General features: G+C 38.6%; 2 protein-coding genes across 5 annotated transcripts; one reads left to right on the top strand and one right to left on the bottom strand.

Annotated features, from left to right (window-relative positions):
* The first annotated feature begins 1,050 nt into the window (after positions 1-1,050).
* On the top strand, positions 1,051-14,971 carry LOC115687144 (uncharacterized). Of its 4 annotated transcripts, XM_056318526.1 has the most exons (17): positions 1,051-2,022; positions 2,285-2,824; positions 2,913-3,020; positions 3,100-5,103; positions 5,188-5,304; positions 5,447-5,629; positions 5,718-5,780; positions 6,789-6,860; positions 6,936-7,199; positions 8,025-8,144; positions 9,879-9,938; positions 11,731-11,771; positions 11,915-11,992; positions 12,098-12,182; positions 13,424-13,955; positions 14,094-14,197; positions 14,680-14,971. In XM_056318526.1, exons 1-15 carry the CDS (start codon positions 1,105-1,107, stop codon positions 13,547-13,549), a joined length of 4,779 nt encoding a protein of 1,592 aa, XP_056174501.1. In that variant the 5' UTR covers positions 1,051-1,104; the 3' UTR covers positions 13,550-13,955; positions 14,094-14,197; positions 14,680-14,971. The 4 variants fall into 4 exon arrangements, with proteins under 4 accessions (XP_056174501.1, XP_030468472.1, XP_056174503.1 ...); XM_030612612.2 differs by having other exon boundaries at positions 13,424-14,197; XM_056318527.1 differs by lacking the exon at positions 2,913-3,020 and having other exon boundaries at positions 1,052-2,022; positions 13,424-14,197.
* Positions 14,972-16,018: 1,047 nt separating this feature from the next.
* On the bottom strand, positions 16,019-20,624 carry LOC115687145 (2-alkenal reductase (NADP(+)-dependent)-like). The gene is made up of 5 exons (XM_030612616.2): positions 20,289-20,624; positions 17,254-17,431; positions 16,934-17,100; positions 16,712-16,794; positions 16,019-16,495 (listed from the first exon to the last, which is right to left on the bottom strand). Exons 1-5 carry the CDS (start codon positions 20,613-20,615, stop codon positions 16,117-16,119), a joined length of 1,134 nt encoding a protein of 377 aa, XP_030468476.2. The 5' UTR covers positions 20,616-20,624; the 3' UTR covers positions 16,019-16,116.
* Between the last annotated feature and the right edge of the window lie 4,650 nt (positions 20,625-25,274).

Here is a 25,274-nt window from a genome sequence, read left to right as displayed (position 1 = left end):
GTTGGTAAAGCCTTTTTGCATACCGGTTCTCGTTCTTTACTATTATCTCGCATCTATCGTATTTCTAATCTTACTCGCAATCTCCTCTTCGTTGCTCAATTTTGCTGTAAAAATTCTTGTGCCATTAATTTTAGTGATTCATCCTTTTCTTTGAAGGACAAACAAACCGGGAAAGTTCTCCTCGAAGTTAATTCTTCTCATGGTCTTTATCCGATTTCCATCTCACATGGAATTAAAGCTAGAGATCTTGAGTTCAAATATTTCTAGACCCCATTTGCCTCCCTAATTAAATATATCCACGCTTAGTACTAGGCAAAAATACTAGACTAAACATGAGAATAAGTGTTAGAATATTTAAATAATAAATTACGTCTTCATATTATAGCTTAAGCTTTTAGAACGGTAGGCTGTAGTCTCACAAAATTTCTTATTTTGTTGTATTAAGCCTAACATTCCGTGAAGTTTCCATACCGTGATTTCCCAATAGAGCTTAGATCATCACTTTCTCTACAATATGATAACAACATGAAACAATACACTCAAGAGAGCAGAAGCAAGATAAAATCAATTCAATCAAACCGTTTGGAGTTGTAAATTTCTTTTATAGTATATTTTTATTAAGACTCAGTTTGTTACGCGGAGAATGGGTGATGTGAAAAATATTTTCCTAAAAAATAATGGCTTGTATCTCTTGACATAATAAGTTAATGATAAATATTTTAATAATCGAAAATAATTTATGAATAACAATAAGATTTGAATTGATTTTGAAACTATGAATATGAAAAAGTAAAAATAAACGGATCTAATATGAATAATAAAATTTCAATATAAGCGTGCATTTTCCTGGATGATGTATATATTCTTCGTTTAATCATTTTATAAGCGATTATTTTTAAGAAGAATGTTTTTTAGATGGTATATTTTTCAAGAAATAAATGGAAAGTAAATAAAAAGAAAATGATAACACCAGTGGCATTTTTCGCTTTCAATGCAATGATTGGCCACATATATCTGCACAAAAAGCCGTCTGCGTCGTCCTGCTTCGTCGTCCTCTACAAGTTCTCTCTCTCTCTCTCTCTCTCTCTCTCCCTGCAACAAGAGATGTCCAACGGCGAGCCCAAGCTCCCTCGCGAGCCCCTCGCGGCGGCGGCGGCGGCGGCGGCGGCCTCCGTCGCGTCGCAGAACCAGCAGCTCCTCATCGACTCCCTCACCTCCCACATCTCTCTCTACGCCGCCGCCTCCCGCTCTTCCCCCTCCCCGAGCCCTAGCTCCTCCGTCGCCGGCGCCGGTGGCGGCGCCGCCCCCCGGTCCTCGATCCTCAAGTGGCTCTCCTCCCTCGGCCCCCACCAGCGCCGATCGCACCTGACCGCCGTCGATCCCAAGCTCGTCCGGATCCTGATCCGGATGCTCGGCTACCTCCGCACCCGCGGCCACGGGTCCTTCATCCTGCTGCCCGACCTCCCCGAGGAGGGCGATCTCCCCGGCCTCTGCTACAGGAAGTCGCGCGGCCTCCTGTCCCGCGTCGCCGAGTCGGACGGGTTGGAGAGATCCGTTTTCGATTCGGTGCTACTCTTCAGCTCGAGAGAAGGGGAGAGCGTCGAGGGATGTTCGGTTTCGGCGAATAGCCTCGACTCTGTTACTGTTAGCGAAGGGTTCGTGGAAAATGTAGATTCGTTTGTGGAAACGATGGATAGGGTGTCGGATGGGGGGTTTTTGAGGGGCGAGGAGAGTGAGTTGGGAGCAGATTGGGTGGAATTAGGTTGGTTGAAGGCGAAGGGATATTACGCCCTGGAGGCTTTTGTGGCGAATAGGTTGGAGGTGGCATTGAGGCTGGCTTGGCTGAATTGTAATAGTGGTAAAAAGAGAGGGGTGAAGCTTAAAGAGAAGTTGGCGATGGCTGGTGTTGCAGCCAATGTGTTTTGGAGGAAGAAGGGTTGCGTCGACTGGTGGTCGAATTTGGATGCGGAAGTGAGGCGAAAGGCGATAACATCAGTATTGGCAAAGTCCACAAAAGCCTTGGTACACTTCAGGAACTTTCTTATGTAGTTTCTCTTTAAAAATTCAAACAAGGTTTTGAACTGATCCAGTTAGTTGTTGTCTGTTTCCTTATATGAACACTTTGTGATGGATGGATGGATGGATGTAGTTTTGATTCTTTGAGATTGTATGCTATTTTTCACTCCACAACAATTGTTTTCAATTGCCCACTCTTTGGCATCTTGGTTACTTGAAGTTAAGAAGATGGTATGGTGGTCTAGTTTCTGACCAAATTTTTTTTCAGACTCTGGAGATTCTAACAGATGTAAAAAGTGCCTCAAAAGACAGGCTGTGGGCTTTCTCTCTGGAACCGCATCCATCACTAAAGTACAATGAGAATGTGTCTTTGCAAAGAGTGGCACCAGAACTTGCATCTGATGTAGAGTTTGGTTCAATGGTTTTGCATAACTCTATTTCGCAGGGACATTCTTCTTTTGCTAATGTCTTCAATCGTTTGCTTGTACTTCGAGATGCCATTACATTAAAATCGTGTCTGGAAAGTGACTTTGACAGAGGGAAAGTATTTTTTAGCTCCCTGAACACTATCGGTACTATTTCTGATTGTATACTAGCAAAACTGCGGGGATTTCTTGTGATTATTTATCTTGAGTGCACAAAACTTGAACTTCTAAGAGAGGAAAGTTGTAATTTATCACCTAATAAGTCCAAGGAAAAGCATGGTGCATCAGGTCATAAAAAGAAGGGCAGGCCCGGTAATTTAAAGAGGCTGAATTCTACTGGTACTCCCCAAAAGGATCATCGTCCAACTGACAAATCTTGCAAGGTAATATATCCTTCATTTAAATTTGCTGACAGTTATGTCGATGATGCCCCACAAATTTATTGATAATTTTTTGCGAATAATTTATTAGGCTCATAATTTTTCATTGGCTAATACTGAGAAGTCTGCAAGCAAGATGCCTGTGGTTCTTCAGAGAAATGGGTGTCAGTTGGAGAGGTCATCGTTGATAGTCAAAATGGTTGCAATGTTTTTTTCTTGTTCAAATGAAGTTCAAGTCTTCTGATTTTAACAGTCTATAACTGGTAGCCTTTGGTCAGGAATCTGCCAAAGGAATTGTTGCTGGAAAAATGCAGACATCTGCTCGAAGGAACAAGAAAGCAAAACGTAAAAACAGAAATTCTGTCCTAGAAATTTCGAAGGAACATATAAATAATGAGAGGTCTTCCGTTGGTGCTTCCTCTATTTCTAGTACCTCTCAAGACAAGGCTTCGAAGTTGGTCGAGGGCACTGATAATTCAACTACCTTCAATTGTGCAAATCATAATTTTAGCAGAGACTACATCCTTGGTTCAGATTCATGTTCTTGCAGTTCTACATGTGGACCTGGTGGAGAAGAGGGGCAGGCCTCCAAAAGAGATAAAGAAGACTCCTCTATAGGTTCTACAGTTGATTTGGGTTTTGGCAGTTTAGAATGTTCAGAGACTTTGAATACTGCAGTTGAAAATCCTGTTTTGTCTTCTGTATCGAAAACACTAAATGGCAAATTAAGTTGTAAAAATGTACCTCTCAATTGTTTCCCAAAAGAGACTGGCTGTGTGCCAATCAATGGAGAAACTGCCATTCAGAAATCTGTCAGCATAACTCAAGCTGATGCGAAGTCGGCTGTTTCCAACAAGCAAAGCACTGCCTGTGATTTGAAAGAGGACTCCACGAGGGAGTGGAGGAAAGGAGATTTCAATCAACCTGTACATATTACTTCTTTGGAGTGGCTTTCACACGAGTGGCCCAATGTAGCTAGCACTTACTTTCCATCAGCTAACTCGCATCTCCCAACTGCCACTGATAGGTTACATCTTGATGCTGGTCATAATTGGCACAATCACTTCCGCCAACCTTTTTTATCAGTGGTACATCAGACTAGGAATCCTCCGATTGAAAGTGGGTGTAAACAGATGCTAACACGACCAGTAACCATGAGTTCAGATTGGCCCCCAGTGGTACGAAATGCTTGTGGAGTAGCAGCATCATTGACCTGTAGTTATGATTCTGGATTCATCTCAAGACGTCATTCTACTTTCCATCAGGGTTTCACTACTAACAGTGGGCAGCACAATTCAATGGCAAACAACAATGAAAAGAAGTACTCTGCTGATTTTGTGGACATACCTGATTTGTCAAATTTGCAGGAACTCGTTGATGAGCGTGACAGCCACTGGGTATCAGAAGAAGAATTTGAGGTTCATGGAGTGTCAGGGTTGGATTATAATCAGTACTTTGGTGGGGGTGTGATGTACTGGAATCCTTCTGATCATCCTGGGACTGGTTTCTCACGGCCTCCATCTCTCAGTTCTGATGACAGCTTCTGGACTTGGCAAGAAGCAGAGATGAATCGAGCAGTTGATGATATGGTTGCATTCTCTTCTTCATACAGTACAAATGGTTTGGCTTCACCTACTGCTGCTTCATTTTGTTCTCCATTTGATCCTCTAGTTTCTGGACATCAGGCTCTTGGGTATGTCGTGTCAGGGAATGATGTACCTGGTCAGGCGCTGCATTCTTCATCACCAATTACAGACAAAAAAGGCGAGGATGAGGCTTCTGTATCTTCATCCAGGTTACCAGGTGATTTGGAGGGAAAGACCGGAGACCCTCTTCCCTATCCTGGTTTAAGACCAATCATCATTCCTAGTATTTCTAGGGAAAGATCAATCAAGAGAGGTCATGATCTCAGAAGTCCTCGTGTTCCTCCAACTAGGCGGGAACAGCCTCGAATAAAACGGCCACCATCTCCTGTTGTTCTTTGTGTACCAAGGGCACCCCGTCCACCTCCACCATCACCTGTGGGAGAATCCAGAAAACAGAGGGGCTTTCCAACTGTTAGATCTGGTAGTTCTAGTCCAAGGCACTGGGGTATGAGAGGCTGGTATAATGATATTGGGAACTTGGAAGAAAGTTCTCTGCACATTGATGGCACTGAAGTTGTTTTGCCTTCTTGGAGAAATAACAATATTTCAGCTCATCCAGTCGTCCAGCCTCTACCTGGACATTTGCTGCAAGACCATCTTATTGCAATATCCCATCTAGCTTGTGATCAGGAACACGTAAGTATATACACTTGACTACTTCTTCCTTTGTTTTTGGTCGGGTAGTGCCCATGGTGATTACCGGATGATGTTATGAAACAGCCAGATGTCGCCTTCCCTCTGGAACCACCAGAAGTAGAGAATGGACTTTCTCGGACAGCATCTCTTTCTTTAATGCATAGCCTTCTTCACGATGAAATTGATTCATTCTGCAAACAGGTAGGAAAGTGGACGCGGAGTTTTTTCCTTAACATTGCTGAGCTTGTCTCTTCGGAGCTTCATTATGATATCCTTTCCCGTGAAATATGAAAATTTTGGTTGGATGGTGCTTTGACTCTTCGTTTATATCTCCGGGCCGTAGGTTGCTGCAGAGAATTTATACAGGAAGCCGTATATCAATTGGGCTATTAAGCGTGTCACGCGGTCTCTCCAGGTTCTTTGGCCTAGGTCGCGTGCTAATATCTTTGGTTCAAATGCAACAGGGTTGTCACTTCCCTCAAGTGATGTGGACCTTGTTGTCTGCCTACCCCCTGTTAGGAACCTGGTATGAATAGATTTGCATGATTTTATATTGTAATATGTGGTGAACTGTAATTCCATAGGTTGAAGAATTTATGCAAATCTATATTTAGGAACCGATAAAAGAAGCTGGGATCTTGGAGGGGCGTAATGGTATCAAGGAGACATGCCTTCAGGTACATCTGCCAAGCATTCTGTCCTTTGAAGCTTTCTCATCTTGCTTTCCAGATTGTATTTGGGCAGAAAAAATAGAACAAATATTACTTGAGACATACATCTCTTTACTCTTTTATTGACGTCACAAATATTCCACCTAACAATTCAGGGTTTGTCCAAGCCTATAGAATAATTTCTCTCTAACTAACACTCTAAGCTTTTTGGGTTGGAACTTCTAAAATGGTATTAGAGTCAAGTCTGTTCTTCAGGACTCATTTAATAATTGGTTTGCTAAATGGTTCTTGATTGTCTTCTTCTCTGTTCATTAATTCCACTTGACCTTAGTCCGGTTCACATGTGAGTTTAGTTAGAAGTATCCCATATCGCTTGACTTGACATTAGTCTAGTTCGCATGTCAGAGCGTGGTTAAAAGTATCCCATATTACTTGATAACGAAAGTTCGTCCAGACGTTAGACATATTTAGCCTCTTTACCAGAAATATACTTCAGTCATTATGAGGTTGATAATATATTACTCTCTCTGTTTTCTTTTTATTTATATTGGGCAAAATATGTTTAGTGTGAGTAATTTTTATGTTTCAATTTGCCTATTATGCGTATGAGCTCATTGCATGAATTGAATGCACTACTGTTCTTGCATTCTCCCTTGAGATGATGCCTCTATTTTTTTGGGTCGGTGTTGCTGTTGGTTTGGTGTGTTGTAGTGCAAGCATTTTGCAACATGTTTAAAGCAACACCCTGAAGCAGGTGGACAATTTCCTAGAAGCAGTCATTGGGTACTTAGCTATGACGAGTTAGCCGGACACCATACATGAGTCGAAGCACTTTTGACAGCAGTCGCTGCCGCCTCTAAAGCTAAAACTAATAGCCCAATAGTTTTAGATTTATTTTTTTAATGCTAATTTGTTTGTAAAAAGAAATTTCTATTATTGCTTCTTCATTGAAGTGTACAATTTACCATTGCATTATATGTGGGAGGACTCATATTGTGCCAATGCCTGTTTCAGCATGCTGCTAGGTATCTTGCCAATCAGGACTGGGTTAAAAGTGATTCCCTTAAAACTGTGGAAAATACTGCTGTAAGGCCATTTATGCTTTCACTTCTCCTCCACCTTCTCTTTTACTATATCCTCATAGCACTACATTTTTGGTAGATTCCTATTATAAAGCTAGTGGTGGAAGTTCCACAAGATCTGGTTTCATCCAGTGCTTCTAGTGCACAATCACCAAAAGAAGAACCAAGTCACAATGGTCATGAATTAGCCAATCTGGCACATGCACATTCAGATGTGCAAGAAGACTCTTCGCCACAAATGTGCTCCCAGACAAACTATCACAATACCGATAGTTCAAAATCAGTGCGTCTCGACATCAGCTTCAAGTCTGCTTCACACACAGGACTCCAGACAACGGAGCTGGTAATTAGTTTTTTCAGTAACAGAGATATAGCTTCACATTTTCAGACATTTGGAGGATTACTAGAATCCAAGGGAAATTTAGTTATGCCTTTTGTGAAGTTATTTTGTTGGAGATAGCTCAACTCAATTGTTGATACCACTGTCGAAGACTGTTTCTTTAAAAAACCATGGAGAACAATTTTTTTCCTGGTTAAGGGTGTTATTAGAGTTATTTTCTCAGGTCTTTGATAAGAGTGAAGCTAAATATTAAGGATATGAATGTAGGTCTCTCCAGTAGCTAATCTAGTGTTTGTCATCTGGTGTTAGGCTTGTCCTCTTATATTCGCTGAACTTTAATAAATCACTGATTTGTCTAATAAAAGATAGGTTGTTATATTTTAGCTACAAGGAGAAGAATATACTTTGCACAAGTTTATTATGAAGGAGGTTCATTTGTATGAGCTGTAGCTGCATTGAAGAAGAAAAAATATATTTTTTGGCTCAGCCCTAATTTTTTTAATTATTTCAAGATAAAGGTTTTCTGATCGTTCAATTTGCACTATATGGGCCTGCAAAAAATTTGATATCATTGTTAGAGCATAACGAATGGAATGTTGATAAGTCATTATATTTAATGCTGTTGGCAATGTGTACATAGATTTGCATTAGTTGCTTATGCAACAAACTTCAAATGTGCTTATGCCTTAATATAAATGACTTTTCATGGGTATATATGAAGGCTGCACTGCTTTAAACAATTTGGGATAGACGGACTACTAAATTCAGAATAGTCCTTTTTGAACCTTTCTTATCTGAAAATTTGGTCCTTGGTATCATAATATGCAGGTAAAGGAGCTGACTGAACAATTTCCAGCTACCACACCACTTGCTTTGGTGCTAAAACAATTTCTGGCGGATCGCAGCCTGGATCAGTCTTATTCTGGTGGTTTGAACTCATATTGTCTGGTGAGTTGTGCTATATTATGTCTAATTCTGTTCAGTGCATCTCAATAGTGAAACTTAATATGGTTGATCATTTTGAGGAATTAACCTCTTTACAAGAAGAGATCTCGAAAACTGTCTGATGTATATTAGCTTTCAATATTAGTAAATGCATTTACTAAAACAACTCAGCAGGTTACTTTGATCGAAGCTATCATGAAAATTGTTCACACTTAGTAAGTGTTTCTTTGTTTCATTTCAGCCCCTGATGCAGACTTTGGTCTAACCACATAGCCTTTTAATGGAAGCTAAACCTTCAAAAATTTTATCTCCTTGAGAAAATGGGACGTTTCAGCATCTAGTTCTTGGACCTGCAGACAGATTGTAATGTTCTCAGACCTTGAGATGTGACGTAGGGAATCTCACTGAACTAGAAATAGAAGATATTGCTGTTGGCAATGGAATGCTGTGATATTTGCTTTCTTTTCCCTTCTTTCTTGAAGGGGGAGGCAAAGTAATAGAAAGTCAAATTGTTTTTTTCCTTGGCACCTTAACTTCTGGCTGATTGATCTGTAATCCAAACTCTTCTAGGGAATGATTTCTAATGGATTGGATTAAAAAAAAATATGACTAGTGTGATAGTAATTAATCTTGTCATCAAATTTAGGAGCTTTCATGCTTGAGGGTCTCTACATGAGGAATTGGCATAGGACTTTTCCTAATTTTTCTTATATTCATACTTAAGAATATCTGCATGAGAGACTGATAGTGGATTATCTTCCCCTCTAATATGTAGCTAAGATGTAATTCCTTCTGGATTTTGCAAATGAAATTCATGATTAGAAACAATTTGATGCGATGATCGGAAATTACTACTGGCATCTTTGTCCAATGAATCTTTTGACAGCAGATAACTTCTGGTTCAGTGATTAACCATACTTATGCTTATTTCCACCCTTGTCCACCCTTGTTTTTGTGATATAGAGAGGGAAGAGAGTAGAATCTCTCTCTCTCTCTCTCTCTCTCTCTCTCTCTCTCTCTCTCTCTCTCTCTCTCTCTCTGCCTCCATGTGTGCATCTTCTTGTGCTTTTACATCTCATGTCCATTCTCTCCTTGGTTGTATATTCTCTTTCTGGAGGCTTTGATAGTTAGGTTCACTGACTTGCTTCCACAAATTGCATGCTTGAGAATTTCTTGCACACTCTACTTTTCAATTTGGTCGAGCATGCGCTTAAGATGGAAGTGTTGCTGTGTATTTATAGAATCTGTTGTAAGATCTGTCAAAGAGTAATCTGGCTTTGAGTTTAGACTTACTTGTCCTGCTGAAACTTTGTCATGTTTATGGATAAAATGGAGCAATCAATCAAGAATTTTGATTTATTTGGCATGTCGGAAACTATCTATGTATGAAGCTGTAATCTCTACTGAAGTTGACAATGGAACATTCAGAACCAGGATACTTATTCAGATTCTTTTGACTAGCTGAAAACTTAGAACAAAATACCCTACATTATTGCTTGTGGAGCAACTACAGATGTGTGACCTTTATGATAGATCTTTTCACTGTACTTATAAAAAGAAAAAAAACTAATATGATAGCCTATAATATGTGATATTGGTTTTCTTAATTAATTTGGGATGAAGTATGAGGCATTTTTCAGTTTTTGTCTAACATCATAAATTCCCTGATTGACTCGCACTCGCATGTTTCATGATCAAATGACCGGCTAATGTGATCTTTTTTGCATCCTTCTGCAGGTGCTACTAATTACACGTTTTCTTCAACACGAGCATCACCTTGGCCGATCAATCAACCAGGTAGACTTTGATTTTTTCTGTCGCGATGCAGTAATTTTTACCTTTTGTATATCAAGCAATGATGTTGTATGAGAGCAGTAAAGCCATAGTGCATATTGTCAGAGATTCTTCTTCCCCTTGTTTTTCCTTTTCTATTTGTGCTCCTTGCACGGCTACTATACTCCATATAATTGTCTTATTTCTTGCTTTGGAGAATATTTGTGCCGAAATTCAAGCCACCTCTTCTTTGATTCATTCATTTTTTCTCGTTGTTACTGTGGAAAACTGGAAGGTGCTACTTTAAATGGTTGGTAGAGGTCTAGCTAATTTGAATTTTATACTGTCCAGCTTTTGCCCTCTTGTACATTTAAGAACTGTTTTGCTATGTGACTCCAACTGCCGTTCTAAGCAGTTTTTAGTGGATAAATCCTTACTAATAAACTAAGCAACTGTAATCTTTCATGCGATTTCTGCATTGCATAGTTCAAGATTTTTGAGTGCTATTACAGCTTTACTTGTCGTCAGACATGAAGCATGAATGTTACTGGCATTTATATGTTTTGGCATTGCTTGTAGTTGTATACTCAATGGATGTTTAAATTCTGCATTGTCTGGGAAAGGCTTGGATAATGTCAACACAGCAAGCAGCAGCAGATTAAGCTATTGATGATTAACCTGATATAAATGTATTGATCCCTCTTTATCCACCCATTTGAGAGTACATCTTTATTTGGGCACGTTAGATTGTGGTGGATTCTAGTGAACCGAAATTTGATCATTACTATTCTGGTCAGGATTCTACGAAGGCTGTAAAGTAATATCATATATGTCATAACCGAGGGTATCAAATGGCCTATTTAGAACTTTCCTTTTTCTCACTTATTGCTTTTGCGGGAAAAAAAGGAATTTGAGGCATAGATCTCGTCGGATAACGATTTCCCCAAAAACATAAGCTGTTGGTATCTGGTGCATAGTGTGTGAAGACACATACCTTATGCACTCCTTGTCCATATGTTGGGTCTTACTCGTGAAATATAGGACATGGACATAATCAGTTTGAATGTTAAACTGAGGAGCAAACGCACCATAATAGGAATTACAGAGAGTATCTGGTACCATTTTAGACTACAGGTTTATGCAGCCAAGGAATGGGTCCATAATGTGTGTCAAGACTCAGGCATATATTTAACAGATGCTCAGAATTTCTAATCTTCTTATTGTATACTTGTGACAAGACAGATGGCTGGGATACTTAATATTGTTGTCTACTGCCTGTTGTGTAATAGGTTATCAATGTTTTAATACTTCTTGTACATGTTTGACTTGTGATATTGCTTGGCCAAGATAACTGCCTACTAATATCTGCGTGGAAGGTGTTACTATATCAACCTCATCATTTTCAGAATATGATTTGCTCTAATAGTTGTTGTGATATGCTTACCATGCTGATTGATTAATATACTTTTGTGTGATTGCATTAGAATCCTCTATGCATATTGTAGAACTACTTATGAGTACATACATTCCCAGCATTTGTCAATTGATGTTTACACTGTAAGAGGCATTTTTTGTGTTCTATGGATCTGTGGTGTACGAAAATGTTTAGGCCTTGCTGCAAATTTGTATAATATGTTTATCACTTGATATTTGTAGCTCTATGTTATACTCATTTTTGGCAATTGCCGTATTGTGGTCTGATTATTGGTGGCAGATTGATTCGTTAGATGAATTATTGGTGGAGTTCAGTTTTAATTTTATCTTGCTTGTGTTTATGTGAAGACCTTACTTTAACTGCAGTCATTTATTTTTGCAGAACTTTGGAAGCCTTCTTATGGATTTTCTTTACTTTTTTGGGTGGGTCAAAGCTAGACCTTTTCTTTTCCTTATTTACATGGTTTCTAATTGTTCATCATCATTGACTACGTCTAGTTTATTAGTTTCAAGCGTTCATCCAGTTTGGCAGCAGTTATTAACAGGAATATAATTTGATTATCTAGGAATGTGTTTGATCCTCGCGAAATGCGTGTGTCTGTTCGGGGAAGTGGTTTATATCTGAAGAGGGAAAGAGGTTACAGGTGACATCTGCTTCCTGATTCTATTTATGACTGGAGATAGAAATATGCACTATGGATGACATATCTAAGATTACACCTTTTGATGAAATATCTTGCCTTCTGCAGCATTGATCCTATCCATTTAGACGATCCGCTTTTTCCTACGAACAACGTGGGGAGAAACTGCTTCCGCATTCATCAGTGCATCAAGGTGTGTGCTAGTGGAATTTCAATCATCTGGTGGGCATCTTGCCACAGTTAAAATGTACCTAACACGTAACAAATGAGTAAAGCTGTAATAACATGTTGCCTAAAGTGACTTATAGATTACTCTTTAAAGAAATTAGAACTAGTCAGTGCTTATAACTTGTTCATCCTTCTAGAATTTTTTTGTTTTTCTTATCAGTAAAATTTATAAGAGGCAGCAAGGGTGTGCCAACCTATACAGAGACTAGTAATTCACAAACGGGATGAATTATTAAATTGGGCACTGAAAAATTGTAAGTTGGGCTCTAATGTCATGTTTGAATTCCAATACGGAAGTCTTAGTAATTCAGTGGATGGAGACTACACTATATAAGGCTGTCATAAACCGTGAAAACAAGTGATGTGGGATAACTCTAACATGAAGAACTGCCTTTGTCTGGTGACTGATTTTGGTTTTAGTAGCACATTTAGCCCCTCAAAACTGTTAGGATGACTAAATATCCCTCTGCTACTTCACCCAACCCCAACCGAAGAAACTGGAGAAGTGCTTACATGCACATCCTAAGTTCTGTAAAAGAGTTCCTGAAGTTCTAACAATGGCTCATATCTAACTATATATTTTGCCAGAAAAATCTAATTTTTATACCGAAAGTTGTAGGCAAGGTACCTGCCTCCAAGAAAGGAAAAGCCAAATGAATGGAAGCGCCTTATGAATGCTGAATATTTTGATATTGACATGTTCACATATTTGTCCAAAAATCGTTTATTTAGAGATTGTGAAGAATGGTCCTGAGGAAAGGTAAAACAAACAGGTTTGTTAGTGAAATTTCTGAAAACATCATACTGGAAGATTTGTTCAAAGTATTCAAACAGTGGACTCAAATAAGTCTATAGGACTGAATAGTTACTATGAACCTAAAATTATGGTGAGAGTTTATGATGCTTCATTTTGGCTCTGATGCTTAGTAATAAAGGAAAGGCATATATGAATATAAGAACTTTTCATAATATATGCTATCATATACTAGGAATTTTCCTTGTCAACAAGTTCTTGTGCAGGTGGGAGGAATTATCCTTTAATATGTTATCTTTTCCATTTTTAATTGATTTATTAATCATGCACTTGTGACCTTAAACAAATTTAGGCTTGTATTAGCATCTCAAAAGCGTGATGATAATTGAGGGGGAATTTTTTATTTACATCTACTGTATGTTTATGATATTCTGGATTGTCACTTGATGCAGGCGTTTGCAGAAGCATATTCTGCTCTTAAGCAGGAACTTACTTGCATCCAAAACAATGGGGATGCATATTCAAGGCCACCATACAAGCTGCTTCCCAAAATCATTCCAAGCATCAATCCATCATGAGGTTTCTACAGTATGAGAATTCTCATATTCGGGTGGCATTGGTCAACTGGTATAGTACAAGCGCCAAATGTAGTGGTTTCTATTTGGCACATTGGCGTGCATGCTTGCAAAAGTTTTAATGTCCCGGAGGGTCGGACTGTTGAAGGTAGAATAACATCCATATGCATGTCCACAGCCAGGCCTTGCCTGGGGGCTGCGGAATGTGGGACAAGGTGACATTTCAGCTTGGACGCTTATGCTTGTACACTACAAAAAAACCCTTCTAAAATTTTTTGGTTGCTGCATAGACTTTGCCTGGGTGTTTTCTTGGGGTTTGAAATAGCAGTATTCCTGCAACTTCCAATGTTGATGACTCAAGAAAATAAATGTTAGCTTTGCCATCAGGAAGTATGCTCACGGCAAATCGGTAAGTGAAAATCTGGGCGCTGCAAGGGGACCTTTCTGAAATCCGTTGCTTGCGGCATCAGTTTTACTTGAGGTGCTTCATCATTTTCACAGTGCGAAAGAGTTTTATGACTCACCTTGTGTTTGATGAATTTGCCAGAGTATATGTTAGCTCCCAAGTTACAGGGCATAGCTGGAAAGCAATAGCTGAAGGGCAGGGATCTGGACGGGCACTCTTATGTCTGTGGTCCTATGGGCAGTATGGTGAGTTTCCTGCTACAATGACTGCTAGGTAATCTCCTGAACTTGCTATATTCTTGAACTCGTTGACCGATGAAATAGCTCCATCTAGCAATTGAAAAGTCTATTCCATCGGCAAGCATGGGATGGTGCAGACTACAAATTCTTCCTTTCAACATTATCTATCTTCTGATGCAAAGTGGTGCACCCCACTAAGATATATATTAGCATACTAAGGACCACAACTCATTCAAATAATATCTATAAGTTGGCCCATAAAATCGTTTTACTTATGGTAGCATATGATTACAATTATGGCTTCGTGATGTCGTGGAAGGTTTTTGGGAATGAACAATCTTCAGAGTGTATATGTGGTGTCAGCAATTTCTTTCAATTATCCATGCTCTTTCAATTAATATGCAAGAGAGAAATTCCACTGTGCCTTCATTCATGTTTGCATAGCTTCAGGAAATGTTTACCTGACTGTTTAAATGCATTCTTTCTAGGTTGCATTTATTATACGAAGAAAATCATCAAATCAGATTTTGGAGCTACTCTGGTCTTCAACAATCAACTGCTCTCACTAGGAGTTACTTTTCATGGACTGAGATCACGGTGAGATCCAATGCTACAAGTGAGGTTATCGTGGGGCACATCGTGAGACGGAGCTAGTGCATGAATGTGGCATGTTTGGATTGGATTTAATTGTGGTTCGTCAGATGAGATTCCATAATAGACTATTCAATGGGATGAAATGCTTGAATTTTTATTTTAGGGCATAGTTATTCAGTGCTACAATTCAAAATGTCTTACACATGCTAGTTAAGTTCGACTTTCCGTAGTCACTTACTAGGGACATTTCTTGGTGTATTTCTTCCTGCAACCGCCTTCTGAGATCGTTCTGATCGTAGAAACCGTATTAGTAAATTTTTCCCCTCGAAACACTTTCAAATGCTAGAAGAGGACGAGAAGCTCCCTTTTCTGGAAAAAAGTCACCCTTGTAGATGCTGAAAATCTTGGTTCAGTTGCGCTTTGCTGCAAGTGAAAATTTGTGGAGCCCATCAGTTCACATGTCTATGTGCCACATATCTTGGATCTAAAGTTGTCCTGAAGACTTTAGAGGACTGCTTTGACTAATGCACTTTTTTGGAGATGTGCTGCGTCTTTAACCAATCGTGTTATCGAAATTAATACACTTTGGACAGTGATTACATAGACGAGCGATTGATCCACTAGCATGAAAGTAATATGTTGCAATCCCTGAATTGCATATGGTACTTGCTGCATTCTGTCAATATGTAATTCGATTTGTACGCACGTGGAGATGTGCAGCGCCATTAGGTCTCATCGATGTCACTTTGTGTAGGTACATGCATCGTAGTATTGCACCAAATGATCGACAACGTGCCACAAGCTTCAGGGAAACTTAGTCGGCCGAAAAAACGACCATCTAAGCCTGCAATTCACATGTTAGTGTCAAAATCGAGTTCTTTCCGTTGTGTCGAGTCGTGTCATTGAAAAACAATTTATTTTTAGTAGCTACAAAATTGTGTATGTTAAATTGGTTTCACTTTTAGTTTCATCGTGTCAGAAATTGTCGGCTTTACTTTGACATGATAGTGGGAAGGAGACACAAGTAAAGGCACTATTACTTTATAGACATATTACAAATTGATTGTCTATTACAGTATTATAGCATGGGTGTAATAGGTTATATTAAGTTGAAATGGGCAATTGTAATAATCTTGACTAAATTTATCTATGTCACTTATATCATGACGACAACAATTATAATTATCTAGATAATGTATAGCTTTTTTTTTTTTAATAATGTATAGCTGACTATTACGGGAACAGCCTTTATTTCATTATTGCCATCAGACTGGTTGTCAAACTCAATTCTCATCACAGCAGAGTAGATCCAACACACGAAGTGCACGTCCTCATTCTCTTGCTACTACTACTAGCTGTTTTCCGACGTTGCGCCCTTTCAAGAGTGCGACCAAAGCCGACGGACCGTTCTCGAGCCCCTCGGCTGTATCTTCGACGTACACAATCTTCCCCTCCCTGATGTGAGGCAGCAGAAATTCCAGGAACTTGGGGTACTCGTGGCAGTGATCTTGGACCGCGAATCCCTCAATACGGACTCTTTTGTAGATGGCGTGCATCAAGTTATGCACTCCCTCCTGCGAATCGCTGTTGTACTGCGACACCATACCACATAAAGTTATCCTGCCTTGAAATCTCATGTTAAGGAGCACCGCGTCGAGCATTTTGCCCCCGACATTATCGTAATAGATATCGATACCTTCAGGGAAATATCTGCCAATAGTTCAAACATGCAAATCGTTACGACAACTCTATATTCTTGTTCATATTGCAGCAGCTCAAAACAACTTGCCGTCACATTTTATATTTTTAGGACATTTTTTGGCATGAAGTTTCGATATTTAGGGAACCAACCCCCAACTTATCGCTAACGTTTGATTCGCGAAAGAAACACCGTCACGGATTAATACAAATCTCGTGGCCACAAACCTCTTCAAAGCAGCAGCGAGATTGCGTTCTTCTTTATAGTTAAAGGCATCATCGAAACCAAACCTGTTCTTCAACAAATCAACCTGTGTATTTGGGCCAAAAAGAGAGCAGTGTATGCAGGTAAACAATTTTGTGGAGTATTACTTATAGTGAATTCATCATTTTAGCCCTGCAAATAAGCTGGTGAGAACAATATAGTTTGAAATACGATTGCCCGCGAACCTTTTCTTTACTTCCAGCGCAGCCAACAACATAACACCCCGTCAACTTTGCGAACTGTCCCACAATCTGTCCAATTGCACCGGACGCTGCCGATATGAAGACGGTGTCTCCTTTCTTAGCAGAACATACCTTGTAGAAGCCAACATAAGCGGTCATCCCCGGCATACCTAATAAAAAGATGAACAGTGATATCAGCTAATCGATGCTCGACTTCATTTCATTTTTTTTGAGTGATCTTTCCCGCTGAGGTATGGATAAAACGATTTGCATGACTATTCGCCTAGAAACAAAGAGCTACAGAGTCCAGCCAATCGACATACCAAGAATGCCAAGGAAGTAAGAAAGAGGCACATCAGTGTGCTCAATTTTCTTGAGGTCTTCAGTCTTGGTGATGAGACTGTACTCTTCCCATCCAGTCGTGCCCCAAACTAAATCGCCTACTTTGAAATTTGGGCTCCCAGAGTCCACAATCCTGGCCACTCCAAACCCAGCAATTGTCTGCATTTTCAACATCACCAGGAAAGAAATTGCAACATTGAAATTGTGACAAAATGATGAAAACTTAGGTGTACTGAAATTCTAGGGGAACTTTCTTTACAAAGTGACCTGGCAAGTTTCGATGGGGTGTTAGAACAAAGTGGGATACACGAATTGAATAGGAAATTGCCACATCTTTAAATAAGTAAACTTTAGTCAGATGATGACTGCATACACGACCCTGCCAATGAAGCTAGCCATTTCCCATTTTCCTCATAATGCTACTTTTGTTATTCGAAGATGATATGAGCATAATGTCAAACTTAAATGCTTCTATTTGACATCGCGTTCTACATTGTTTTCCATGAATCACATATTTGTTCGTCACATGACTTATCAACCGACAATGGGGTCGAGACACCCGAATTACATGTATGTTGATCGTTATATTTTGTTTCTAATCTAATAGTCTAAGTTATACATAAAAATATATGAGTTTCGAGTGGTCTCAACTCTTTGCCTAAAATGCTCAGTTGGTTATTTATCATAACAAAAAAAAAAAATGAAAGCTGGTGGATGTACACTGAAGTGTCTGCAAGCGAGGGAGACTCATGGTTTTTGAGTGAATGAAAAGAAGGAAATCGATAACGTAAAATTGGCAGGGAGATAGATGATCATCTTACCATTTGACTCAATGACCACTTACACGTCTTTATTTTTGCAAAACTATTTACATATCTCTAAACAAAACCTTGCACCGAAAAGATCCCATTGCCCCCTCTTGTAAACTCACTTTTAGAATCATGCTTAGGGTTTAGGTAGTTTGTTTTTTAGTTGCTTTCGAGTGTTTTTGGATGTGTGAGAGAATTTAGGATATGGAGAGGGACATTTTCGTATATAGGGGTACAAAAATAATTGATGTGAAAGTGTAAGATGGTCTCTAAAGGTAAAAGTCAGGTATGTAACTTGTATTTTCAAAAGTAAATGCATGTAAGTAGTCATTGGGCGAAAGGTGAAGCATATTTTTTATATTTTCCATACACTTCCCCCTGCCGAGCAAACTACGTCTTCATTGAATTAACTAGAATTTTGTATCGACGATTGCCTCCTCTAATTCGTTTACTTAATTCACATTAATTGTTGGCCCCATCTTCATACTTCTCAATTTTTTTAATTGTGGAATATATGGTCATATATCAGATAAGGATAACTTCTGAAAATGTGAGAAAGACAAATTATATTCTCCATACGTTCGGCCTTTGTTTTAAAGATTTAGTTTGGTATAATGACATGAATGCTCTCTGAACTTTTCGTCAATATTGAATGCGGTAGCTTAACCTATTTTTAATCAATCTAGTCCTTGAACTTTCAAAAATCCACTCAATGTAGTTGTTATTTCTTTACAATTCTTACACAATTAGATGATGTGATAATTATATTTATTAACTTGACGTTAGATGAGTCATGCCGACGTTCGTGTGGCTTATTTGTGGCTTCCATGTTACATCTCTCTCATGATTTTTTCCACAAAATAAATGTAAAAAAGGTTTGTTGACTTGGGAAAACAACTTGATAAACCACGTCATTGTTTGGGCATAACAAATGCAATGCACATGACATAGCGATACACTTAACGTAAGGAGTTCATAGATTAAATTGAACAAAAAAGGTTCTTGGAACACATCAAACATTGAAGAAGTTCACAAACCACCCATGTCATTACTAAACTCGTCAAACAGGTGGGTTGGATTGGGTCGAATATGGTTTGACCCGAATAGACCCTTTAACCCTTGTTGACCCATTTTTCATATAATGTCAATCTAGTAACTCATACAAAACCCGACATATATTGCTAAAATACTTCCATATTCAACTCAATTTACAAAAATTCATACCCAAACTGAGGTGAGAGTGCACAATGAGTGAGCGCGAGATCGAGTGAGGGTAAGCGAGAATGTGAAAAGAGTCATAGAGGTTGGTTGGATTAATAAGTTGTAAACTTATTTATGACCAATTTACGAGCCATTTAACACCCATATTATGTTTAAACCCATTTATGACTTATTTACTGAATATAACTTAGTTATATAACAAGTCAGCTCATCATATATGAGTTAAGAAGTGGATCTATGACCCATTTTGATAGGTCTAGTCATTACCCCTTTTATCTTTTATTTGTTAATAATGAGTCTCTGTTCACAATATAGTCATATCTAATGCAAATAACTCACAATATCAGAAATCAATTGTTTGCTGCCAATCTTCATCATTGAACAGGGAAGATAAAGTGACATAAGGATTGAAGTGTAACATTCTTCCATCAAACACAAAAGCATGATTTTTTTTTGTGGTGTTAGGGTTTATTTTCACTTGTGGGCAATTGCATCAATGGGCCATTGAAAAGACAAGAATTCCCTGAAAAGATATCAAAAGTTCTTTGTTCATGTATCAAACTATGATGAATTAAAGAAAAAAGGTACCAAATTACTTTTGTGGGTTTTCAAAGAAGTCCACCACCTTACCTATGTATGGGTCTCGCTTGTCCTCAATAGCTGAGAACATACAAATTTCGTGGCATTTACAACGACACAAGACCTACTTTCTCCTAGCATTGCTCTGATCAAAACTTGCGCAGTAATTTTCTCCTTAGTGCACACAGGCGCGCACCAGTTCGATCAAATCGTTAGGTCATGCGAGTGTCACGTGTGCGAGACCCATGCCATCCTATGGGCATGATGAATTGGATGCACATTGATACAACGGACTACTCACTCGTGAATAGTTCTTTCAGAAAAAAGAAATGACTAGCTCAAGAACTTCCTCAGGCAGAGACAATAGTTGTCAAGACAAAAACGAAAAAGGAAAACGCTTTGCTTACCGAGCCGGGAGTGTAAGGCGTGAGCAAGTCGGTGGTGCTGCGGTTCATGAGGAGGCGCATGTAGGTGTCGCACGACAAGTAGAGATTCTTCACCACCACTGCTTTCGACCCTGGAGGAACCTCCAGCTTCATCTCTCCCATCCTCACCACCATGTCCTCCTCCGTGGGAAACCCGCTCACGTAGTCCCTCAGCACCACTTGCTTGTTGCTCACCATCGCACCACTCTCCTCTCTCTGTCTCTGTCTCTCTGTCTCTCTCTCTCTCTCTCTAGTGAAGTGGAGGTAGTACTGCGTTGTGACTTGCACGTGTTCGGAAATTCTGCACATAAAATCAGTTCGTATCGCGGGTACATTTATAGCCCGCACGCTTTGTAGGCCGAAATTTTGTCTCGAGTTTGAGCCACGCCGCACTAGTATAGCTTTCTTGACCAAAAGGATGTTTGATGCTTCATAGGCAGAGATCCATCGTATTGCGTGTCTTTCGACTTACCGAATCGATGCAATTTGTTGGTTGGTCACTTTTAAAGCACGTTCTCTTTTGTGGCTATAGTCCAACCTTCGAACAGGCTAGTAACGCAAGCTTGAAAGCGAAAAAGAAGCCATGGAGCTAGAAATTAGTTAGGTCGGCAAGGAACATCAAGTGATGGTGGTTGGGAAATTGACCAAAAAATTCTTAAACTTATTACATTTGTGCCAATTCAGTCATAAATCTTCAAATTATGCCGATTCAGTCCTAAACCTTTTGACAATTTGCTAATTTAGTTATTCAGGTTAATTTTGTTGCTGATGTGGACGTCGACCATACGGAAGTGGAATTTTTTTTTTATTTTTTTATTTTTCTATTTCCTTCTTCCTTCGTCAATCGCCAAGCCTCGGCGAGGGCCAGTGAGGGCTGACCTTGCCGATCGCTGGCCATCGTCAAGGTCCGACGACCGGCAAAGGAAGAAGGAAAAGGAAAAAGAAAGAAAAGATAAAAATTTAAAAAGAAAATGAATAAAACAAATAATTCAAAAGTCTTTTAAAAAATTGCAAAAATCGTCCACACTAGCAATTTTTGGCCAAAATTGACGGAATGACTAAATTGGAAAATTTTTAAAAAGTTTAGGACTCAATTGACACAATTGAAATCTTTATGACTGAATTGGCGTAAGTGCAATAGATCTTGGATTTTTTTGGTAAGTTCCCCGACAATGGTCCGTTGTGATAGTACGTGTGCTTTTTTTCATTTGATCGATGATCAAGTATTTCGTAGAAGAATAAAGTGAATTGAACTTAGGCACCGTCATGTGCATTTACTATTTGCACAAAAAGGGACGGTGGTTTGAAGAAAATTGCATGGTGTTACACATTATCCACAGCCTTTTCATGCTCTCACAATTTCATGGTTTCGGGTGAGGCTACAGATTTGGTAGCTAGACCTTTAAGAGTACCAATAGAACCAAGCTATGATCAATAGGGAAAAGAAAATAGGATGTAATGGAAAAAAGGGATTTTGTTGGTGTATTTGGCAAAAGATGCAAGAGATAAAAATGGATGGATAGAAACAATTGAGAAATCGGGGAAAAATTACAGTTTTGCATCTATCCTTTTGGTTGAATTTTTATTCCGATTGTTGTACTATCAAGTTTGTCGGCTTAGTATAGAGTTATCTTTTGTTATGATTAAAATTTCGTAATCTCTATTATAAAATATCTCATGTCGCTTAGAGTTTTAGTGACTTTTGTATATACGAAAGCTCCCTCTATCCACATGAGTAAGCTTTTGGGTTGGACAATTTTTTACGGCAGTCAACCGATAGGCTCTGTCCCAGCAGAGCTGGATTCCGACCCAATTTACTCCGGGTTTGTGGCTCTCCGATTGTCGATTTCTCCGTCGTTAATCTGCCTTATGAGAGAGGGAGTGTAAGAATAAGGGACACAAAAAGGTCTCTTGGCTCATTGGAAAAAGTAATGACGTGGCTGTCCACGTCCTAATTTTTGTTCAATTACTGCTGACTTGGCAAGGTTCTTGCCAACTCAGCAGAAGTACCAAGCGCATTGACCCGTTTCATGGAAATGTGGTGCCCAATTGAATAACAAAAGTACGGGTAGTCAATTGCACAAAAAAGATAGGTTCAAGTACTTTTCGCAATTGCATGACTGTCCAATAATTATTTACCAGTTAAATTGCCTATATAGGCCTAATACCCTAAAAAACCTCAAACTTTAACTTTTGTCTCAATTTTACCTTTTGCCTGGTAAAAACCTCCAATTTTAGGTTCAGTCCCAATTTTACCATAAATATTTTTTTTTCTCATAAAAAACTTTTAACTTTAGATCATGTCCTAATTTTACCCTAAACTCTTTTTTGTCCTATGAAATATTCCCAACTTTAGGTCTTGTCCCGTCCCAATTTTACCCTAAAATTTTTATAGTTTCATAAGAAATCACAAACTTTTACTTAAGTCACAAATATGCCCTCATTAGCCCTCCGTCCGAAATTTCTCGTTGATAATCAAGATATGAAAAACTCCCAAGCACAAGCTATTCAATCATCTCGAGCGTGAGCTCTCCGACCAAGCACGAGTTGCTTAAGTGGTTTAAGCGCGAGCTCTTCGACCGCGAGAGATGGAACATTCCTAAGCATGAAAGATCGACGTGTGCAAAATCACTAAGGGAGATTTTGACTGAGTGTTAATGAAAAGCAGATTTGGGACTCAAGTAAAAATTGGTGATATTTCATGAGACAAAAAAATTAGAGTGAAATTGAAACTGAACCTAAAGCTGGGATTTTCTTATGAGACAACAAAAAGTTTATGGTACAAGTGATACTTCTCCTAAAATTATGTGTTTTTTATAAGACGAAAAAAGTTTAGGGTGGAATTGGGACTAGACCTAAAGTTGAGGGTTTTTTATGGGACAAAAAATGTTTAGGGTAGAATTGAGACATGGCCTAAAGTTGGAGATTTTTTTAAGACAAAAGATAAAATCAAGAAAAAAGTTAAAATTGAAGGTATTTTAGGGTATTTGGCGTACGTACATTTAGAGTGTAGCACCATCAATCCATCGCTTTGCATGATATTTGTTGTTTACTACGAGGTATACTTATGTCAATTTTCATTATTAAATGGTAATAAGATAGTTATCTTAATTACTAATTGCATATATATAATTATCGTTTCATTCATTGATATAATAATATAGTATTTACTTCAATATAAGCTTGTTGTGTGATTAATTTAATTCATATTCGTAAAAAAATTACTAAACAAGACATAATATTTGTATATTCTTAATTATGGTATCTTGATAACATATATGATATATGGGATATTACCCTCTTGATTGGCTATCAAGATGATAATTACTATAATATAAAAATTGATTTTAGTATAATCAAATGTTGTGCGCTAAGCTTTTTATTATAATCATAAAAAAATCACTTGACGTAATAAATTCTGTAACATCCGTTAATATCTATGGGGCATGAAATTCTCCATTAAGTATCAAAGTGATAATTATAATGTTCCCTGTAATTCTGATTTAAGGGTACTTTGGGAGTTCCGAAGATAATGACTCCTTAAGAGCTATGTTGTTCATGAAACCAAATAGTATGATAGGCATTATTACATTACTCGAATCAAAGGGTATGATAGCTACTATTACAGCTTCGTTGGGTTGCAACTTAATAGCAATCATGTCACGATCTCATTCCATTACCGCAACCAGACCGAGCTAGTAATGCGCCATTCTTGGTCTTCGAAATATGGGTAGAATTACCAAAAGAGTCATTAACTTATTAAAATTGTATCAATTCAATTTATCTGGCCAATTTTGGTGGGAAATCGCTGACATTGCGGCCAGAGCTGATGATGATAATTTTTAATATTTTTGAATATTTTTATTAATTTTTTCTTTTTCCTTTTTATTTTTTATTTTTTTCTCTTTCTTTTTTGTTACTTCCCTTCTTCCTCTAACCAGTCACCGAACCTTGGTGACTGACCAGAGGCAAGGGCCAACAAAGGCGAGGCTCGACCTCGCCATAGCTGGGTGAGGTCGAGCCTCGCCCTCGCCCTCGCCTCTGGCCGATCACTAAGGTTCGGTGACCGGCTAGAAGAAAAAGGGAAGAAAAAAAAAGAAAAAGATAGAAAAGAAAAAAAGCAAAAATAAAAGAAAATAATTAAAAAAAAATCGAACAAATATAAAAATATTATTAAAAACTGTCTCCGTCAATGGAGACTGTCCTATGCGGCTGACGTCCATGTCAGAGATTTCCGGCAAAAAATGACTGGATGGACTAAATTGGCACAAATGTAAAAGGTTTAAGACTGAATTAATACAGTTACAATTGTTTATGAATTTTTTTGGTAATTTTCCCTTGAAACGTGGGTTTTGCACACGAGGTTATTTCCTTTGGACGTGGAAGGAGAAGAAACTAATTTAATTGAACGGCATGGTATGATATTGATAGAAATGCAACATCCCTTCAGAGATTGACTGTCACGAGAGATATGCTTGTAGTCCATTATATGAGGAGAAAAGTTGACACAACTATCAAACTCATGTGATTTTAGGCATCGGCTAGTCAAGGTTACACCGGCACAGTATAGTTCAAGGAGGACTCGGTTTCCTTTTCTTCTTCTTTTTCATTTAGTGTGATTTATGCAACTCCTAGATTCAGGACCTCTTATTTATAGCCTGCAAGTAGTGTGCAATTGCAATGACATAATTTGATCTTCAAGCATGATCTACGAAATTCAGCAAGTTTAGCCGGCGATTTGCTTTTTTTGGCGACTACAATGATTCGTGCAAAGAAAGAAAGAAAGAAAACAGTCCATAGCCATCGTCCATCAGTGATCCTTCTATAGTTCGAGAATCTATTAATCAAGGAGGTCATACATGTGAATTACTGTGGACCAGATACAAAAAGATTTGCTGGAATACCATTTTGGTCTTGTGGCCTGAGCAATATAAAAGCTAGTCAGTGTTTGGTAGCATAGATGGAATG

The sequence above is a fragment of the Syzygium oleosum genome, unplaced genomic scaffold (genome assembly GCF_021117445.2).
Source record: "Syzygium oleosum isolate NSW1041296 unplaced genomic scaffold, Sole_v2.1 Sole_v2.15, whole genome shotgun sequence".
In the NCBI taxonomy this organism is placed as follows: Eukaryota; Viridiplantae; Streptophyta; class Magnoliopsida; order Myrtales; family Myrtaceae; genus Syzygium; species Syzygium oleosum.
Note: the sequence above shows the minus strand (reverse complement) of the source record. Positions and strands in the feature narration are given on the sequence as shown.

Bases quoted from the DNA above. Each gene is read 5' to 3' on its own strand.
- LOC115687144 (XM_056318526.1), top strand. From the start codon at position 1,105: ATGTCCAACGGCGAGCCCAAGCTCCCTCGCGAGCCCCTCGCGGCGGCG. The intron at 5,104-5,187 runs GTAAGTATATAC...GTTATGAAACAG, and splicing joins TAGCTTGTGATCAGGAACAC to CCAGATGTCGCCTTCCCTCT. The intron at 9,939-11,730 runs GTAGACTTTGAT...TTATTTTTGCAG, and splicing joins TTGGCCGATCAATCAACCAG to AACTTTGGAAGCCTTCTTAT.
- LOC115687145 (XM_030612616.2), bottom strand. From the start codon at position 20,615: ATGTGCAGAATTTCCGAACACGTGCAAGTCACAACGCAGTACTACCTC. The intron at 17,101-17,253 runs GTATGTCGATTG...TCTTTTTATTAG, and splicing joins TTACTTCCTTGGCATTCTTG to GTATGCCGGGGATGACCGCT. The intron at 16,795-16,933 runs GTTCGCGGGCAA...CCAAATACACAG, and splicing joins GCGCTGGAAGTAAAGAAAAG to GTTGATTTGTTGAAGAACAG.